This window comes from Oryzias latipes, chromosome 3 (assembly GCF_002234675.1).
Source record: "Oryzias latipes chromosome 3, ASM223467v1".
Classification (NCBI taxonomy): Eukaryota; Metazoa; Chordata; class Actinopteri; order Beloniformes; family Adrianichthyidae; genus Oryzias; species Oryzias latipes.
Genome location: NC_019861.2, coordinates 727,458 through 747,203, shown reverse-complemented (window position 1 = coordinate 747,203; position 19,746 = coordinate 727,458). Strand labels below are relative to the sequence as shown.

The 19,746-nt window shown below is 41.5% G+C and overlaps 1 protein-coding gene and 1 long non-coding RNA gene across 3 annotated transcripts; one reads left to right on the top strand and one right to left on the bottom strand.

Moving 5' to 3' along the window:
* Positions 1-371: 371 nt before the first annotated feature.
* On the bottom strand, positions 372-11,780 carry LOC101158074. The gene is made up of 13 exons (XM_023950947.1): positions 11,603-11,780; positions 10,814-11,019; positions 10,593-10,730; positions 9,992-10,130; positions 9,045-9,900; positions 8,373-8,514; positions 8,153-8,296; positions 3,672-3,734; positions 3,333-3,391; positions 1,607-2,198; positions 1,323-1,422; positions 912-1,101; positions 372-833 (listed from the first exon to the last, which is right to left on the bottom strand). The coding sequence occupies exons 1-13, from the start codon at positions 11,771-11,773 to the stop codon at positions 697-699; spliced, it is 2,937 nt and encodes a 978-aa protein (XP_023806715.1). The 5' UTR covers positions 11,774-11,780; the 3' UTR covers positions 372-696.
* On the top strand, positions 3,925-7,594 carry LOC105357453. 2 transcript variants are annotated; one of them, XR_911377.3, is made up of 4 exons: positions 3,925-4,029; positions 6,792-6,882; positions 7,043-7,181; positions 7,277-7,594. It is a non-coding gene; the product is annotated as an uncharacterized LOC105357453 (long non-coding RNA). The 2 variants fall into 2 exon arrangements; XR_002872590.1 differs by lacking the exon at positions 3,925-4,029 and adding an exon at positions 5,906-6,106 and having other exon boundaries at positions 7,277-7,588.
* Positions 11,781-19,746: the final 7,966 nt, after the last annotated feature.

The following is a 19,746-nucleotide window of genomic DNA, read 5'->3' as shown; positions in this document are numbered from 1 at the left end:
CTAGACTAGTGGTGCGGAGTAAGCCTGCACTGATATCCCATCATCCTTTTGTTAACACTCTCTACTGCTAACTTACAGCCTCTCATAATCCCAAGCTAACATAAGCGGTGCAAAATAAATGGCAACCATTATTGAGACTATTATGTTGTACAATTCTGAGCCAGATTCCAGCTCAGATTAGGAAAACCAAGACAGGGATCTATTTGTCTGCAAGTATATTCATTGGAATGGAGTGGAGGAGGGATACTTTGGCTTCCCCTGAACATTTTCTGTCATAAAAGAAACTTTATTGAAACAGCATTTTGTATGATTTGAATAAGGAAATGCTTAGAAACACAGTTTTGATTTAAATTTTATTTAATTATGTCCTCCAACATCAGCAAAATGACATAAGAACATGTTAAAAACACCAAAAACACAGTTTTCTTCGGAGAGGGTGTGGCCTGATGTCCTTTTTTGAGGTTGTAAAGCAATGGGTCAAAATATGGATTTAAGTGTTTGCTAGACAACTGATTAAATGGTTGTCCATCATTTCTTTATTTATTTGTATAATGTATTTATTGTTAGCACGTTTATGTATTTTCCAACACCAATACAAAAACAATCTGTTAAAATGCATACATATATGAAGATTCCCAAAACGTGAGCTGAAGGATAAAAGCTGGTCTGCAACCTGCACCTCCACAAGCTGAAGCTTTAGGTTTCGTAGGTTGGTAGAGGTTGGTATCTGACTTTGGACATTTTGGTCTTGAACACGACCACGCCGCAGATCATTCCCACAGTAGCAAGAAGACATCCGGCAATGAAGACCAGGTTCAGGTTCAGGTTGATCACTGGAAATAAAGGAAGGCCCAATGCTATTTCAGTTTTGCCCACAGATTCAGAAACTTCTTTTGGACTGCCGTACATACCTGACGCACTGCTGTCTGAGTGCAGGCGCAAAGGACCCTGGGAAATGAAGTGTGCTCTGCTCTGGACGGTGGCCTCTCTCTTGTGGATGTGATGATGATCGTTGGAACTGGAGGAGTTCATGCATCCCTGAGAGCACCTGGTGTTGGGGTTCCCTGCTTCACACACCATCACTGAGCAGCTGATGTACACCTGAACACAACATCACACTGTGTCACTCTTCCTGTCCTGCTGCGCCCTCTAGTGGACCAGGGACACAAATGTGGTCAAAGCCTCCTCAAACGTCTGCCACAGAACCGCATTCATTCAAGCTCCTATCACAGGGTTAAACTTTCTAAAGTCAGAGCGGCGGTTTTATAGAACTTTGTCACAGAAAAAGGAGAACGGTTACACCGAGACATAAGAACACACACCTGATCATGCAAACCAATGAACTTGAAGGCCTCCACGCTGAACCGGAACTGTTTCTGGTTGGAGGGGGCGTAAATCTGAACAGTTGGATCCACTGTGCACCTTCAGGATGATACAGAGATGTTAGTCTTTTTGTCTGGGAATGGCAAGATACCACACAAAGTACAGTCTAAAAAAACTCCTCTTCTTGACTCTGAATGACCCAAGAGGTGACCCACGGATAACAGAATATGACCTGTGGTTGGAAAATAGATGGATTTTCTCTGTACTATGTTCTCATGCCTACCCATTGTCAATGATGGTGTAGGTGGAGTGGTAGTTGGGGTTGTCATAGGGTGAGGCTCTGCAGGACTCCACAAACATCTCAGTGTTGTTGAGTGAAGAGGAGGCTTCAATCTCCATGTAGATCTTGCTTCCTAACTCATACTCCAGAGGGTAGGAGTTCGGGTCAATCATGGCTTGGTACTGGCTGTCTGGGTAGAACTCAAACTGGTAGGTGAAGGTGCCGAAGCCTCTCTCCCACACGGTGACGTTCTTCCTGTGAGCTGTGAAACCCACAGTCATGTTGCTTTTCTTGGCGTACTGGCAGTAGAAGCTGATCTCCATGAGGTGCTTCCTGGTGATCAGCTGACTGGGGTCGTCCACTGTGGTGAACTCATTCTTGAAGAAGAGGTTGTCGTCATCTTCCTCGATCTGAGTACCACAGGCGTTGAGGGGGAAGTCGGCGATGACGTGAGAGCTGTTGGAGTGAGTGGTCAGGCTGCAGACAGTGTTGGTGGGGTCACTCAGCTCCAGATGGTCTTCAGAAAGTCCAGTGAGGGAATCTTTGGGGATCTCCACCCTCATGGAGGACTCACCACAGACCACGTTGGCTTTGACTGGAGGGAGAAACCATTCATTAAAAAAAACCTTCATCTCCACAGATCTACAAAATAACATACATTTATAGAATAGAGGAAGGTTGCATTTTAGCTGCTTTTTTCTTTTAAATGAGCCATTTCTGAGGGAATTCATTTTGAAGACCCATTGCAAAAGTAGTCTATTCAGGTGTGTTACAAGTATACTTAGGCCAAATCTGAATTCATCCCTTAACTCTACGGCTTCTCCCTACCCTTCCAATTGTAGGGGCATTTGGAAGGGTAGGGTTGTTCCAAATGGGTTTTTTAAAGGCTCACTCTTAAAAAGGACATCGCTGTGCTGCAAGGGTGTTCTGTGTCGCGCTGGGCCATGGAGGAGTAATGCTTTTCTTCACATGGGTGTGGTCTGATGCACAGAAGCTACATTTAAGTTATGAATTTTTGTTTCAGCATTACCTTTCTAAAGGTATAAAACCTATGTTGTTATGTTTTTCTAGAGCTAGCAGGTCCGCACTAAGGTAGCTGACCTACGTCTACTGAAGACGTCATCGAGTGGGAGTAACATTTGAATTAGAAGTTGAAAAAAGTTGTCATTGTATTGTTCTGATTTTGGCGATTTTATTGATGTATACTTTGGGGAACTATGTATTTTAAACTGTTTTAAACCTAATCTAAGTTAATCTATTATATAGTCTTTTATGCAATTTAACATTAATAATGTACATTTTCACTTTACTTTATTTATCTTATTTTATCTATTGTCTCTTGGTGGCTGGCCATGGTCAGAACAGGACAGAGGATGGAAATTAGCCAGGCTACAATCCTGCATATTTACAGTGTCTCACTATTTTCAGAGCACTCTACACTGTTTGTTGTATGCATTCTCCTTTAAATAAATAAATACAAATACAAGATACTATTTTTCTATAACTCTCCGTTTGGAGGGCTAAATGTAGGGGAAGGGAGAAGCCGTAAAGGTAGGGGGAAGAATTCGGATTCAGCCTTAGTCTGTACTAAAAGTGAGGCAGAATACTTTAAAAACTGATTTATTAATAACTGATTTATTTGAGTAGTTGTAAATAAGTTCAATATTTGGTGCTTTGCCTTTGTGCCATTGTCAGGTTTTCTTTTTATAATAGAACATTGTAGACTCACTTTGCTCCTTTCCAACGTCCACAAGAACACACCTCATCTCAGTCTGATAGACACCAGACCTAAAAAAATATTTAAAAGAAGGAAAAAAATGTGTGTACATGTACGTCTTTATATTGATAAAAACTATTTTGGTTAAAAAAGAAAGCAGCGTTGGTTAATTCTACATGTTTTAATTCTAGAATTTTGTTCCTTCCAAACAATTAATTTGTATTAATATTTGCAGCTATGTGTAATTCTAAAATAAACATCATGGGAAGCTGCTTAAAGGGTCAATAAATAATTCCAATAAATAATACAATATAATTTTCTCAAGGTTTTAACAAGTGAAATGTCACTTACTGTGAGACGGCTGTAGCATGAACATGATTATGGGAGGCAGTCTGAAAGCTGCTAATAGCTGACCTGCAAAAGAATAAAGAAAATGTGATTCCTGATGATTGTTTCTTCCTCCTAACTAAATGAAACAAACTCTACACAGCAAAATCTGCTGTGTTGATTTGTGTTGAATTTTCCAGTGTTAAATATTTCGAGTTGATAAGTGTTGATCTTAGTGTTGTTTTGAGCACATCCAGTGTTAAAACAGAATTGGGGCGGAGCCTTGTGCCTCAACGGCTGACGGAGTTATTTCAAACTCTGTTGGCGGTTTTTTCTCGGAGAGCGGAGGAGTAAAGTCGTCTGCTACATTCATTTCAAAAGGGTAAGAACAAATATATAAATGTCTTCACTTTTATAAACATAAAGCATGTTTGTAATGCGATAGATATTAATTAGTTAGCTTCGATACATTTATTGCTCTTAATGTTAAGTAACGCGCTATTTTTCTTTAGCTAGTTTTTCAGTGTTACATGGCGACCCACTCCAGTGAAAATCGCCTTTTCTTGAGTATTTTTAACATATTTCTGTAGCATTTTTCTGATGATATTGGAAATTAAATAATGTAATATTTAAAACTGTGTTTCTTAGTATTTCTTTTTGTAATTGTAGCAGACAAAAATTCGTCGTTGGAAAAAAAAAACTCAAATATGTGACGCTGTTACTAAATGGGCGACCCGGTCTCTCCGCTCTGCCCCCCTCATGCGTCTACCGTCATACAAATAGATCCATGAACGTCTTTGTCTCGTCTGCGCTGGAATCTGGATCTAAACTGTACGCACAAGGCAGTGTTGGTTGGTAGTGTCACCGGTTTACAGCCCAAAGTAATCCAGTGATGAAAGTCTTCCGGGAATTCCCGGAAATCCGGGTTTTTGAGCAAACCGAACGTACTTTCCGGGAAATAAAGACCTGATCTCTACGGACAAATCGCTTTCCGGAGGAAAAAATGGTCTGAAATCGGCAAATTTTAGCTTTATTTTCTATATTTTTCCGCGGATCGCTTCCTCTATGGTCGTGGCCATCTCTCGTCTTCCCGGCCTATTGACCAATGACGGGACGTTTTAGTTGCTTTCGGATGCGTCGACGGGTCTGATTGGCTCTGTCTGCACCACGCGGTCAGCGTGACTGCTTCCCTAGAGACCAAAACTGGCTGACCCACGCTAAACTTTCACAAACACATCTGAAGAGTTTGCGATCAAATTTGTGTTAAAATAATGGCGGGCATCGTCATTATTGAGCGTGGTCACGACCTCAGTTGTGAGAAGACGATAAAAAACACATTGAAGTGGTCTTGGCTGGAAGAAAAATATTTTTAAGGTAGTGCAGGTCAAATACTTTTTGTGTAAAATAATCTCAAAACCAAATTTTGAAATAATTTCAGTTTTAGATTTGAGTTTCAGTTTTTATTTTGAATACATTTCTCTATCTAATTTATTTGTATTTCCTAATTACCATGATTTAGTTCAGTATAGTTGACATTAATTATAAGTATTTGATGGTTTGGACCCGCACTCCCTTAAAAAAGAATGTTTACAATGTTTAGTTTAGTTTGTATGTTTGTTTTAAAAATTTCCCAGATTACGATTACGATTAAGTATTGGTGTTAAAGAATTGATGTATTATGTTATAAAAAGATAGTTTAAAGCAGATTCCCATATTTTGATGTAATTATAGTTTGAGAAAACAGTGCAAGTGGATGTTGTACATCAGTCATTTCTAAAGCAGAAATAATGTATAAATAATTGAGGGACTTTTATAGAATATCATAGTTACTGGTGTTCTTTTTGCCATTTGGGGCTTTGATGTTACTATATTTTAGCAATTGTATCTTTTGCAGCTTTAAGGAAAAGCATAGATTGTAGGATTGTGTTACTTTGAGCAATTATCCAAATTCTTTTTTAGGACCAGCAAGTCCTTAATGGAGAGTCAAACTAGGGGTTTGAATGTTACATCATGATGCTCCAATTAGTCTTAGTTTCTTGATTAAGAAGTGAATAACTAGCTGCCAGAATGCACCAGAATGCATCTAAGACCACGTATTTTTCCAAAATTTCTCTCCGCGCCGCCATATCGCTCAAAGAAAAGTTCAGGGATTTTTTCCTTGCCTGACTTTCATCACTGGTAATCTGAAAACCGCCAAACTCTTCTATGTCCCCAGGGTGGGGGTGCTGCGTACGTTGACACAAGCACACACACGCCCACCCCACACACAGTTCTGCTCCCGAACTTTCATTCATTTTCTTAACCCAATTTTGGACAGGCGGGGCGGGGCGGCAAACCCCCAACAACAGGTTGTATGAGTCGACAGAGCCCGGGTCCGTTAAGCGCCGTCTCTGCCTGTAGCATCTCCAGTTCAAAGAAGATAGCGACACTCCAGCGGCCACACAGCCTAACTTAGACCGGTACGGTATTTTCATGAGAAAAATAACTGCTGAACCGACCCTAAAACCGCCAAAAACGCCCCCAACGTAGTTAAAAGACAACTGAGCGCTGTCACAACAGGGATCAAAAATATGGTTGTAGTAGTGGGATTTTAAACATCTAATGTTAACTATGGGACAAGGGTGGACTTTTTCTCAATTATAGGTGTGAATAAATCAAAAGCACATTTTTAAATTGAAAGTGATTTGAGCAATAATAAGAAAAGTAACTGCTGCTGGGCGCCATTATTATCTAAAGATGGGGGAGGAGGACGAGAATGGACATTCATTGGAGGCTTGACAGGGCCGCGCGCCCCCCGCGCAGTGGTCGTTGAGGAAAACGTTTTGAGACAAAAAAAAATACACAGTAATTTTATGACCTTTTTGCTACTTATTTATTATAAAATACTTAAATGTCGCAGGATGGGTGAGATTCTGTGTGTGCCTGTGCGTCAGTTAAATAGAAAATCACTCCAGACACGTTTTTGATCAAGTAATAGTTGTTTTATGAAAGAAAGCTAGAAAAAGTTGATTTTGCATATTACACATTTTTAAAAGTATTACTGATATGAATTGTGTTCATTTGAACAAAAATGTTTATCTATGCTTCAACTTGTCTAAGAACAAATTAATTCTGTGAAACTAAAGTACTGTTTTTCCTTAACAGTTTCTGTTAACTGCCACCATGCTGCTAAAGGTCAAATACGGAAGTACCAAAAAATACATCCGATTAAAGTCAGGATTTCTCATCTGTGAAGGTGAGCAGGCATTCTGTATAATGAAATATTTACATCATTTGGTCTTTGTTAAAATGCAAGGAGGCTGGGAATATTTGATCAAATTTAATGACATTTTTTTATTACTGCAGATGTTATTACTTTTTTTCTTTCTTTCGCTCATGCCAATTTTTTCTTCCAGTAAAAAACAAGTTTGGAATTCCGGATGGAACTGAGCTATCACATTTTTGATGACACAGCAGTGGAGGAAGATGTTCTTCTTGAACTTATAGAAAGCAAACCTGACCTGTGTCTGACTGTTAGTGACAGCATATGAGATAGTAAGTTTCAGTAACTTTTTGAATGATTTCACATAACTTGTCATTAGCTAGCTGTTGTACAAATTTTTACATTTTTTTCCCTTTCTCTCCCTTAGAACATTCTCGTCCATCCACCCTCCCTGAAGAACAGTCAGTCACTTTGAGTGTGACTGACTTCTTGAACTTCTTGAACATTTCAATGAGCAGTTTCATGCGTACAAAGTGTTCGTAAGTACTCAAAATGAGTTCATTAAAGCAGACAGTCTTGCCATTCACAGGCCGTTCAACTTACAAAGTGCCTACAGTGAAGACGACAGCATTTATATTGTACCTTTGTCTTTGTTGTAATGATGGTCAAGTTTACCTTGTGCTCAAAATGTTATGGTGCTTGGATGATCTCTTACTCTTAATAAAGAGTTCAAAGCTTTCTCAAATGTCGTAATATTTCTTTCACATTGTAAAATATTTTTACTCTTGGGGTTTTCTCAGGCGGCTGCACCTACAATCCAGCTAGGGATAGGTAGGAAAAGATGATTGTGTATCTGCTCCTACTTCTGTATAATCAAAGAAAGCCACGCTTCAACTGATCGTCAGTTGTTTGTATGTATATATTGACATAAACATATTTGCAACATTATAGGGACCAAACCTTTTATGTTTTGTATTTGACTACTTATAAAAGTAAACTTAATGTAAGATAAAACTAGTCTTTTAAAGGCAGTAAAGTACAGAAACAAAACTAATCATGGGAATCAACTCAGAATAAGAGTTAATTTTTGACACAATTTAGTGTTAAAAAAACACTGTTGAAGTGTCAAAAATAACACTAAGAATGTCAGTAATGTAACACTATTGCGGAGTTAAAATAGTGACACTTTATAAAGTGTAATTTTAACACTGGGCTGGTGAGGATTATATAAACACTCGCAAAGTGTTAAAATTGACACTATGGGAGTTAAATTAACACTGCTGATTTTGCTGTGTAGGCTCACCCAGTTGCTGATTCCACAGCAAAGCAGATTGGGTAATGCTCTCCCAGGTCATCTGCCATAGGTGTCCACCGGATGACAAACTCATTGTGTGTGCTCCTGTGCATGCTAATGTTTGAAGGTCCACTCATGATGAGGTCTTGCATTCTGCATGAAAACCAAAGAGAGGATGATTGATGGCATCCTGCAGCCACCAGGCTTCTCTGAGCTCCACCTGACTTACACTGAATGAGTTGCTTCTGCTTTGACTTTAATCTCCACCTCTTTGTTGACCTCTGCCTTAATGCGTGCTCCATCTGCAGGGGTTGGATGCACAAACGTTGGAAGGTAGACTCCTTCTTCACAGGAAGGGACTGCTGGATCCACTGCAGTTAGGAAGGACAGACAAGAACATTCTAAATTTAAGTACCGCTTGATAAAATTAACAATGCTTCTTGGAGTTCACTGATAAAAAAAAGGAAAAGTATTCGCCTGAACTAAATTTTATCATCACCCCCCCCCCCCCCCCAATCCTTTTTAGGATTTAACAGAAACAATGGAAAATATTTAACTTAATATGAAACAGTCTCTTTGTTCTTCAGTGTTATATGAAGTTAAACATTTTTCACAGGTGCTGTTAAATCCTGAAAGAACCAGTGGAAAATGTTAATATTAGACTTAAGATAACACTGTCTCTTTGTTCTTCAGTGCTTAGGCTGTGATGTCATACGATCGGAACAGAAAACCTTTGGTGTGGTCTTGCACAACATGTAAAAGTTTATATTTCATTGTGTATGTTAATTGTGTATGTTAAAACAGTAGCAAGGTAAAAAGCATTGTCGGATCAAAAGATAGTGGTTTTTATTACTTGAATTAAAAGTCTAGAAAATGTGACAACAAACACAAATATCCTTACCAAGTAAAGAGAACTGGAGGGGCAGTTTACTGAGAGGTGGAGTGTTGGTGTACGGAGGAGCTCCTGCGGTAGTTGTGCTTTGTATTGTGGTGGATCTTGTGCTTATAGTTTGTGTTGTTGTTGTTGGTCTTTGTGTAGTTGTTCGTGGTGTAGTTGTGGTCAGCCACATCCACCACCATTGGTATGTTGGTGATGTTGTGGTTATTGGTCTTGTTGTAGTGGTTGTTGGTGTTGTTGTCGTTGGTGGTGGTGTGGTGGATGTTGGCCACATCCACCACCATTGGTATGTTGGTGATGTTGTTGTCGTTGGTGTTGTTGTTGTTGGTCTTGTTGTAGTGGTTGTTGGTCTTGTTGTCGTTGGTGTTGTTGTTGTTGGTCTTGCTGTAGTGGTTGTTGGTGTTGTTGTCGTTGGTGTTGTTGTTGTTGGTCTTGTTGTAGTGGTTGTTGGTGTTGTTGTCGTTGGTGTTGTTGTTGTTGGTCTTGTTGTAGTGGTTGTTGGTGTTGTTGTTGTTGGTGGTGGTGGTGTGGTGGATGTTGGCCACATCCACCACCATTGGTATGTTGGTGATGTTGTGGTTATTGGTCTCATTGTTGGTGGTGTGGTTGGCCACATCCACCACCAGGGGCTTGCTGTTGATGTTGGGGATGGTGGTGGTGTGGTTGACCCTGATTGGTTTTGATAACCGTTCACCCACACACTCCTCTTCCTTCTGGCCAGCAGTGGATGCTTGTGGGCCTTTGATCCGTCTGAGTAAAACAGATCAATATGCTGTCTGGAATAATCTTCTACCACCATCTCAAAGCCATAGACTCTGGGGTCGGCACTGCCCTGCTGATAGTGCAACGTGCAGGAATCCTGAAGGGGGAAAAGTCCACACAACTGAAGTTAGCAAAGCACGACTTCTTGTGTTTGTGATATTCTTGTACAAAACTGTTTTTGAACCAACCTCATCAAGGTGAAAGCCTGATGGTTGATCACATCCGTCGCACTCTCTGTCATTGTAGTTTCCATACCGACAGCGGACTCTGTCACCGTCAGGATCAAAGGCCATCAGCTTGTATGACCGCGGGCAGTTTTCAGGAACTCTTGAATGGACACAAAGAAGGACTAGTAGTTCACACAATCGTCAACAAAACTGGGTTAAATCAAGGAAAGTAATTACAAATGACCACATACGTTACTGACTACATAGCAGATATGAATCAAATGACTTTCAATTAAGGAATCTTTGAAATCAACTTGTTTGAAAAGTGCTGCTTTCTAAAATACCTTATTAACAATTAACTGGCATTATGATTTGGTCAGTAGAGAATGACCTTACACAGGATTTAGCAGACACTTCTACCAAAACACTCATTGAAGACATTTGGTATTCTGGTGTCTTGCCTAAGAAGACAGATGCATTGTGGGATCTGAAGCCATGAACCATGTGACAGACAGCCTGTTTGTCCCAGTCTGCCACAGCCACACAGAAATGAACCTGCCAGCAAGTTCATTGTGTTTTTAAATGAAAAAGAGGGAAAAGGAAAAACACAACTGAAGTTTACCTCATGAAGGGAAGAATGGCAGTGTCTGGTGAATTGTTTGGTTTTCCGGTGTCAGATCTTCTTCCCAGATCCACCAGAGTATTCAGGCTCCAGCTAAAGACGCCGTTTCGTGTTGGAATCCAGCAACAGCTCTGATCGCTGGGAAAAAGACAAATTGAACTTCAAGTTCAAGTAAAGCAGCAAATCTGCTGGAGATGAGAATTCATTGAAAACATGCTTACCTCAGTTCAAATGGTTTGTCACTCCCAACAGTTCTTGTTTCCACTGTTTCCGTTTCACACCATTGGCTGTTGTAGATGGGAGCATTGCTACTGCTGTCAATCACAGTTTTCGGCCCCCCGTTGGTGGAGCCACAGTTCCCTCTGGAGCAGGACCAGTAGTGACTAAACTGACATCCATCATAGGTGGCCCTGTTACGAAAGGAAACCTATGGAAGAAGAGTTAGCAACATGAAGGAACTCTTTTATTGCAGCAGGAGAGATGTACTTCACTTCTGTTTTTGAGTTTCTGGTTTAATGAAATATAAAAGAAAACACAAAAGTGAAAAACTAGAACTAACAAAAGTTAATAGAAAACATTTCAAAGGCTACATACTCGAATAAAGAACAAAATATATGTATGTAAATAATTTAGGACTTTACTGAATCAAAAGTTATCTTCTGTTGCTCTGCATTTTAAATACAAAAACGTTTGAATAACATACTGAGAATAATTTCTACCTTTTCTGTCTATATTGAAGATTAAATTAAATTAGATATCAACATTAAAAAGTGAACTTCCTTCATAAAATCATCTTCTAATGGATCATTCAGAGCACTTGTTTCACCAGAACGGTGTGAATTAAGACGTAGAAATATTATCGTTGGGACAAACGTTCCATTTTTCTTTCTTTCACGGTTGACGGAAATTGAAATATTTAAACCACTGGAAAGAGTCAAAGCACATAAAGCTAACTAAAGAGACTTAAATAGGAGTAATCCATAACATGAATCTGTTGCTGCAAGCATCACCTTGAAGGATCCATCAGGATTTGTTCCTTTGTAGCTGAAGCTCACGGTTCCCCCAAAGTGATGAGAGGCCGACACCAGCGGGAGCAGCAGGAGCGTCTGAAGCAGGAGCAGCACCATGGAAGTCATGTTGGTGCTCCAAAGTCCACTCTGTGGAGAAGATGCTGCCCACATGCACCTGCAGCATCTTTATACAGCAGTCTGCAGGAGGTGGAGACGCCTGCCTCAGTCCAGTGGCATGCACACCGGACTTCAGAACCGGAAAAAGGCTGCAGAACCGGTTTGAAGGATTCATTTTCAACAAAAAGGAAACAAAACATTCAGAATATGGTCCTGACATTAAAGAACATGTTTGGATTAACACCCAAAATTCTGTTTTAATTCTGATTTAACTAAGATATGTTTAACAAAAATGTTCTTGATTTTTGACTAAAAAACCTTTGTTTTTTAATCTTAGCTTCTGGCCATACAATTGGTTTTACTTTTGTTTCTTCTGTAGTGGTTATTCACCAAGCTCTCCCAAAATTCTGCACAGAGGTTGAGTCAGAAGAAAGTCACGTCATCTGACTATAGGATCACTTGTTTCAGGCTAAATATTTGTTAGCATTCTTAAACTTAGTAAGGAACCCAAATCTTTCCGCAATCCTGCAGAAACAACAGGAAAGAATTAGAATGAGAGAAATCCTTCAGAAGGACCAGCGACAGAGAAAAAACAGCCTCTGGATGATCATTAACAAGAAATAGATGACAAGTTTCTATTGATGATACACACACACAAAGTTAAGAGGGCAGAGTAGGAAACAGTCAATGGAGTGGAGCCAATCATTACAGGATTATTATTAACTGCAGATGCTCCTCAAGCAGCAGCAAGATTTCTGTCAAAAAGCAGAAATACCAGCTTCCTGCAACTCAACCAGAGAAACTTCAGAGAACGGATTTTTTCCTTTCAGCTTTTGTTCTGCAGATTACTGTAACCAGCATCCTGATCAAAGGCGTGTCTCAAGTTGACGCCGGTCAACATCATGTTCCCGTCAAAAGCACTTCTTTTTTCTCAGAACGATGATGTTGTTGGTTCAGTGTCATAGTTTCACTAATCCTGCTATTTTTCTGCAGACAGTTTCCGTCACACTCATACGGTGGTTTGTGTTCTCTGTCGTGACAAAGGCCGATAGATTTTTTTCCTTTCTTTCTGTTTGCAGCCAAGATCATTACAAGCACTGAAATACAGAGATCAATGATTTTCAAATTATTGAACTAACTCACCTTTTAGCACAAATTTTGAGATGAAAAGCACATTTTAGATAAAATACCGAACAGGGAAAACTAAACAGAAGAAAAAATAACTTATATTTTCTTTTTTCTTTTAGTGATTCCATGAACCTGTAAAAGCAGAATTCTGTCATTTTTTTCCTTAAAATCAGCAATAATCAGAGGGAAGTGTTCTCTCCTCTAAACTCAACTCTGGACAGAAACAAGACACAGTTTTTCAGTGGAAAGGATTCCAGCACTGGTGGAAAAGGATTTTATCAGAAGTAAACTGCAGAAAACAAAAATCCTGCAGCAGCAAGAAAATCTCTAAGATACCAAAAGGACATGCCATGAAAGACAGGAATTCATGTGGAGTTTCAGGTGTCCGTCACGGCATCCGTACACAGCAACCAGGAGCCTCATCAGTTCTTTTGCTTCTGTGCACCTCATCGGTTTATTTTCCGTCTTCTCCTTGAATGAAGGGAGTTCTTATTGTTCCACAACCTTTTGTCCTTTATTGCAGCTGGGGATTAGGGAAACTTGATTTTCCTAAAGATTTCCTCGTAAAAAAGGTCTTTATTTAACACACAACCCCACTGACACAACAGAGAGGAAAATAAATGACTCCTCTGAAATAAAAAACCTAGAAAGAAAGCTTAGATTTAGATTTCTCCATTTGAATAAACCTGCAGGTCTTTGGGAAAATATTCAGAGCAAAGTGTAGAAACACGGCAGTGAGAGGAGCTCTGGTGATGGTCCCACCGTGTGATCTGTGACACAAACCTGGAGTTAGTTTGGCCTTTTCTAAAGCTTGGAAAACAAAAGCTTGAATAGTTTTACTTTACTTTCTATTTAAACTAAAAAAATATTTCTTTGTTCAGGTAAAGACAGGTGTGTCGCTCTGAATGCTTTGCCAATGACTTCATTTACTTTATGTTGGTTTCTGTTTCACTTAACCCTTGTGCTGTCTTAGATGAACCCCCCCCCCTTCCATTGACATGTTCTCCCTACCATGACAAAGGTGGATAAAGGTGGAAAGATTTCATGTAATCATGGACACCAGTGAAGATCACAAATCATTGAAGAAAAAAGGTTCAGAGCACTGTCTAGTGGGTCTAGATGACCCCACTCCCAATGGTAAAGTGCCTAGGATAGAACAAGGGTTAAGTTTTCTGCAAATCTATTGGAACGGTCCAGAGAGACCAGGTCTATCAAACAACCATGAAAAGGGGTGACAGGGGTCAGACTCTGTGTTCAGAATGATGCATTAGCAGTAACATGACAGAAAAAACATGAACAGTCCGCTAACATCACTAACCAGGTCATTCAGATCCTGAAAAACCGACTTACACACTTTAGTGCAATGCTGTTCATGATCACTCATGCAGACTCATCATCACTCCCATTATTTTCAATAAAACAAGCATTTGTCTTAGAATTGACAACATTATGCAGGTTTTGAAAACTATAAAAGCAGTTCAGCTGAGACTGGTGGGGTAGAAATATTGAAGGCTAACCCCCCCGTTTTTGTAATTAAGCCTTAAAATGGGCACAAAAATCTGTTTCACATGATTTTCTGAACATCCCAGAACAATCTTCAAGGTAAGTTTTAGAAACTCGGTAGGAACCTTATCTGAGGAGCAGAGCACATGAACCATGGCATGTAAATGTATTCAACCATGTTGCACTTTGTATGAGAATGGCAATGGGACCTGAGAAGACCCTCTGAGCCAGGGGTCGGGAACCTATGGCTCGCGAGCCATATATGGCTCTTTTGATGGTCACATGCGGCTCGCAGACAAATCTTCAATTTTTTTTTTTTCATTAGACCAGTCCTTTTCGGGCGCAATGCGATGCCAGAGGCGCGCAGTAGTAGCGGTGCTTGGAGAGAAGGATCTGCGCCAGCATTATCACTTTACTATTATCTATTATTTCACAGAGTTTGTAGCAGCTGGAAACCTGTGAATTGACGTGGCTAAAACTGCGCGCTCCCGTCTCCGAGAAAGAGCGCGCTGATGCGGAGACAGGATGTGTGAGGGAGAAAGCAGAGGGTGGGGGGGCACGGCCAGTAGGTGAACCGCACAGGGATTATAAAAACGTAAAACCCGCTGCCCGTCACTCACTGCAGTGTGTGTGTGTGTGTTTGGTTCCATGTCTGTCTCACATCTACAGAACATTCAGACCTACGATGACGTTTAAAGTCTCAACGCCTGCATGAAGCAGAAACTCACCACGTATCAACCAGACTAGACCATCAGCAAAACTACCACGAGAAATACTCATCATTTATTAGCAACAGAATAACAATGTTATTAAAAAGAATTCACAGACTTATTGTACTTTAAAAATGTTGAAATTAAATAAAATGCACACATTCACTTGTATATTTAGTTTTAAACAAATTGTCGCGGCTTGAGTTTAACTGGGTGGCTGTTGGGCCGCGTTATAAGTTCTGCAGTTCAATGAACGCATCATGCAGAGATCTGATTGGCCCTCAGTTCTGTCGCTCAGCCTGTTGTTAGGTAGTTTGGACCAATGGGGTTCAGCTATGGGCCGAATGAGGGAAATGGGAGGGGCTGGAGCGGGAGCAGGGGAATATAAAGTTAGGAGAAGCGCTCTCGTCTCGGCGGGAGAGATCCAGGAGTTGCTGAATTAATTTACGGCATTTGTTACAGCCAGCATTAACCAGAATAAAGAACCTTAAAAGAGGTTAAGTCTCAGTGTGGGAAAAGGACACCACATTATTGTATGGCTCTTTCGAAATTACATTTCAAAATATGTGGCGTTTATGGCTCTCTTGGCCAAAAAGGTTCCCGACCCCTGCTCTGAGCGGTTCCAGTCCTTCATGGTCCTCATCAGGCCCACTTGGAGCCAGTCCAGAGAAAACAAGAAAGCCCTTTATTTAATGCAGCTGTACTGTTCTTCCTTTTAACTGTCTTTCTCAATGTTTATTTTTAATTTAAGATCCTAACTCTGATAGTCTTGTCTTGAAGGCCTCAGGGTCTGACATTTGGACCTCTGTTGTTCAGCCTGTACATGCCGTCCAGGTCAGATGATCAGTAGGGCAGCCGGACTCCTGAAGACGCTCAACATCCTTCAATTCAACAACAACAGAGCAGCAGTTCCAGCTTTGGAAGACAAAGACGAAAGACAGAAGGTGACTGAAGAGTTGAGTTTTTCAAAATAAAATAAAGAGTCAAGCTGGAAAGCTTTGGTGTCGTAACAAACGGAGGTCACATTTAGGCCAAAGCAAACCAGCCCAGATCCAGAGGTCGCATGGTCAAACCAAATTTAGAGAAGGGGGGGAGGGGGTGCAGGGAAACCAACTCGCAACTGCAGAGGATGTGGACAGGTTGGGGGCTTCTGATTCCACGACACACACACTGCTGCTTCCTAATGAATGATTCAGTAAGTTTTATTCATAAATAGCCCTGATTTATTGGGTTTACTGAATTATTACAAACACATCTGCATCAAAGTCTTGGTGTTGGGATCAATGGGAAAGGAAAAACCCCAATCATGACTTAAAATGAAAAAATAACAGCTGGAAAGCAGAACCTTCTATCTTGATTGCCTATATTGGCAGCTAGAACTTGTCTGTCAGCATTTCAGAAATGCCTCTTGACATCAGCTAACATAACACATGTTTGAATGGGGATCAAAGGGGAAAACCTCAGAGTTATTCTTAGAGACAAGAGCTATAAGACAGAAACACAGCTGTCACATGAGCCAACAAATGTTTGATAAGCTACTGCCAACATTTGAGTTGTGTTATTGTAATTTCATCTGCATTGTGCAGAAAACAGTAAAGTTAACCCTTGTGCTGTCTTAGATAACCCCCCCCTTCCATTGAGGTGTCCTTCCTACCATGACAAAGGTGGATAAAGGTGGAAAGATTTCATGTAATCCATGGACACCAGTGAAGATCACAAATCATTGAAGAAAAAAGGTTCAGAGCACTGTCTAGTGGGTCTGGATGACCCCACTGTCTAGTGGGTCTAAATGACCCCACTCCCAACGTTAAAGTGCCTAGGATAGAACAAGGGTTACCGTCTCAAGACAACTGGGTTTGTAACACATTTCTCATAAATGAATGCTTTTCAAAGCTGCAGGTGTAATGAGGACTGGACGACCCGGAGATGTTGGCTCCAGAAGATTCAAGTGGAGTCAAATGGTTTTCAGAAAGATTTGAAAACCAAATAAAAGTCCATGAAAATTCAAGCTGAAATTTTGGTCTTAAACTAAAAAAATGAAAGGCTCTGATACTTTCTGCAATTCTAACCTAAACTCAAAATTTCAGTTTCAACAATAGGTGAATCTCGGCACAATGCCGTCCCAAATGTGGGGGTGTTCCTCTGGGCCAAACCCCTCCCAATCCACCAGACACGGGACAGATCTGAGGAATGGACACCCGATCGACGGGACAGGACGGCGGGGGAGCCTCAGCAGCGTTGTGTCACGTCAACTCTGTCATTATGTCCCACTGCACAGGAGCTAGGATCAATGATAATGGCAAGACGGGTTCTGGTGCGATTGTTTCTTCCACAGAAGAGTCGTACAGACGAAACGTCATCGGCCTTCCTTTCTTGGGGCCCGGATGATGTGTGATCTGGAAAGAAAAGCGTGAGAAGAACAGCGACCAACGTGCCTGCCATGGGGTCAACTGTTTGGCAGACTTTCTTTCTTTATTTATCTATTTTTTAACTTGTTCTGTCCAACAGCTGAGCAAACAGATTAGAGCTGAAGGCCTTTTGTGTTGGACAGGTTTTACTTTCACAAAAAGAGGTTATAGAACTTTGAGAAACCAGAGTGTAAATTTGTATAAACCCCTTTTTGTTAATATATTATTTTTATTTATTAGTTACATTTAGTGTGTGGGGGGAGGGAGAGGGAAAGAATGTGGGGGGGGGGGGGGGGTAAAGGGAAGAGAGGTGAGAAAGTGGGGGATACAAGATCTGATTTGAATAAGTTATTATTTTAAGCTGTAACAATTCTATCAGATCTGCTGGAAAGACAAATATTACATCAAAGGTGAAATTCTGACACTAAGATGAGCGAAAAACATCTGTCCATGCCCAGAGGCACAGGCGAACCCAGCGTCTGGGCCCCCAGGCCACAGGACAGGAGCGCATAGCCGTACCAGGCGGCAGCCATGGGGGCCACCAGGCACCGGACACCGAGGCGCGGACCAAGGACAAAGCCAGGGCCCAGAGGACCCATGAACTGCCCCCACCCAGCCGGAGCCCCGTCTCCGCAAGCCAGCCCCGGCACCCGACCCAAGCAACCCAGAAATCGCCGCGCACCCACAGCTCCTGCCCCCCACCCCCCAGAACCCTACCCATATCACCGCCATATCATCCGGGATCTTTGCCATCTGCAGGATGGTTAAACACCCCCTGAAGCTGCTGGGTGAGCGGCTTATGGAAGGGTAACCAAGGGTAACGAACCTCCAGTCCAGAGCGCAGTTATCGACTCTTGTGCCTTTCCAGTCAGGAGGGAGCACGCCAGCAACACTTTAGCATCTTTTGTCGGATAGAGGCTAGGTTGTTGGTGCAGAAACAGATCACACGACACAAGGAAGTCCATGTATTGCTCGGGGTCCCCATTTCCAGAAGTGCCATTGTCGAGCGTGTGAGCAGGGGGTGTGCTAGTTCAAACATTGGAGGTTGGAGGGTTGCTGGGAGATGCAGTGCCTTCAGTAGTCTGGAGACTGTTCCCGCCCGTGACTATGGGGAGAGACCGAGCATTGACTTCTGACAGAATGACGTCTGGAGCTCTGCAGCAACTGACTGCAGAAAGTGGGTGACCTCTCTGACCTTCAGGATCCTCTGACCCCTCTCCATCAAGTAACGTGGTCGACCACTTGGAGGCTGAGCTGCTGTTGTTCCAAAACTCTTCCATGTTGTCCTGATAGAGCTGACAGTTGACTGTGGGATATTTAGGACATTTCACCACTAGATCTGCTGTACAGGTGGCTTCCTGTGACAGTTCCACGCTGGAATTCACTGAACTCCAGAGAACGGAACATTATTTCACAAACGTTTTTAGAAACAGTCTGAAAGCCTGAGAGATGATGTTATACCCCTGTGTTCAGAACAAGTGATTAACCCTTGTGCGATCCTAGGCATTTTAACGTTGGGAGGTGGGTCATCTAGACCCACTAGACAGTTGGGTCATCTAGACCCACTAGACAGTTGGGTCATCTAGACCCACTAGACAGTGCTCTGAACCTTTTTTCTTCAATGATTTGTGATCTTCACTGGTGTCCATGGATTACATGAAATCTTTCCACCTTTATCCACCTTTGTCATGGTAGGAAGAACATGTCAATGGAAGGGGGGGGGGGTCATCTAGGATAGCACAAGTTAATATAGTGTTTGTGATGGATAACTGTACCTTCCATTTCATTTTCTGAACCTGCTGAATCATTTTTTTGGGTCACAAGGCTGCTGGAGCCTGTCCCAGCTACTGTTGTGTGAAGGCAGCGTACACCCTGGACAGGTTTAAGCCCAAGCTTTTCTGGCAGCGCTTGAAAGGGGCAATGCTTTAATTTCCCAATCCTCTGTTCCTGTACTTTCCCAGTGAAGCAGAGCATTCTGTTTAGAGATGATGACCAGCTTTCTTTGTGCAGGGGCAGTTGGTTGAGATGGGGGTAAAAAGGACAATGTGTTTTTTCTGCAGCAAATTCAATTCCCATCAGTCAGAACAATTCTGTTCTTGAAAAAGAAAACCCTTGTTCTTATGTGGGTCCTGCAACACCTTCATGTGTGTGTAAGCAGTTGTTCTGTGGGTGGATATGCTATTTTACCTTTCCAAGTGTACACAAAATGTCCACACAGAACCAATACAAATCAGAGCAAATAACATTCAGCCAATTTTTGTGAGCACATTTAAAAAGT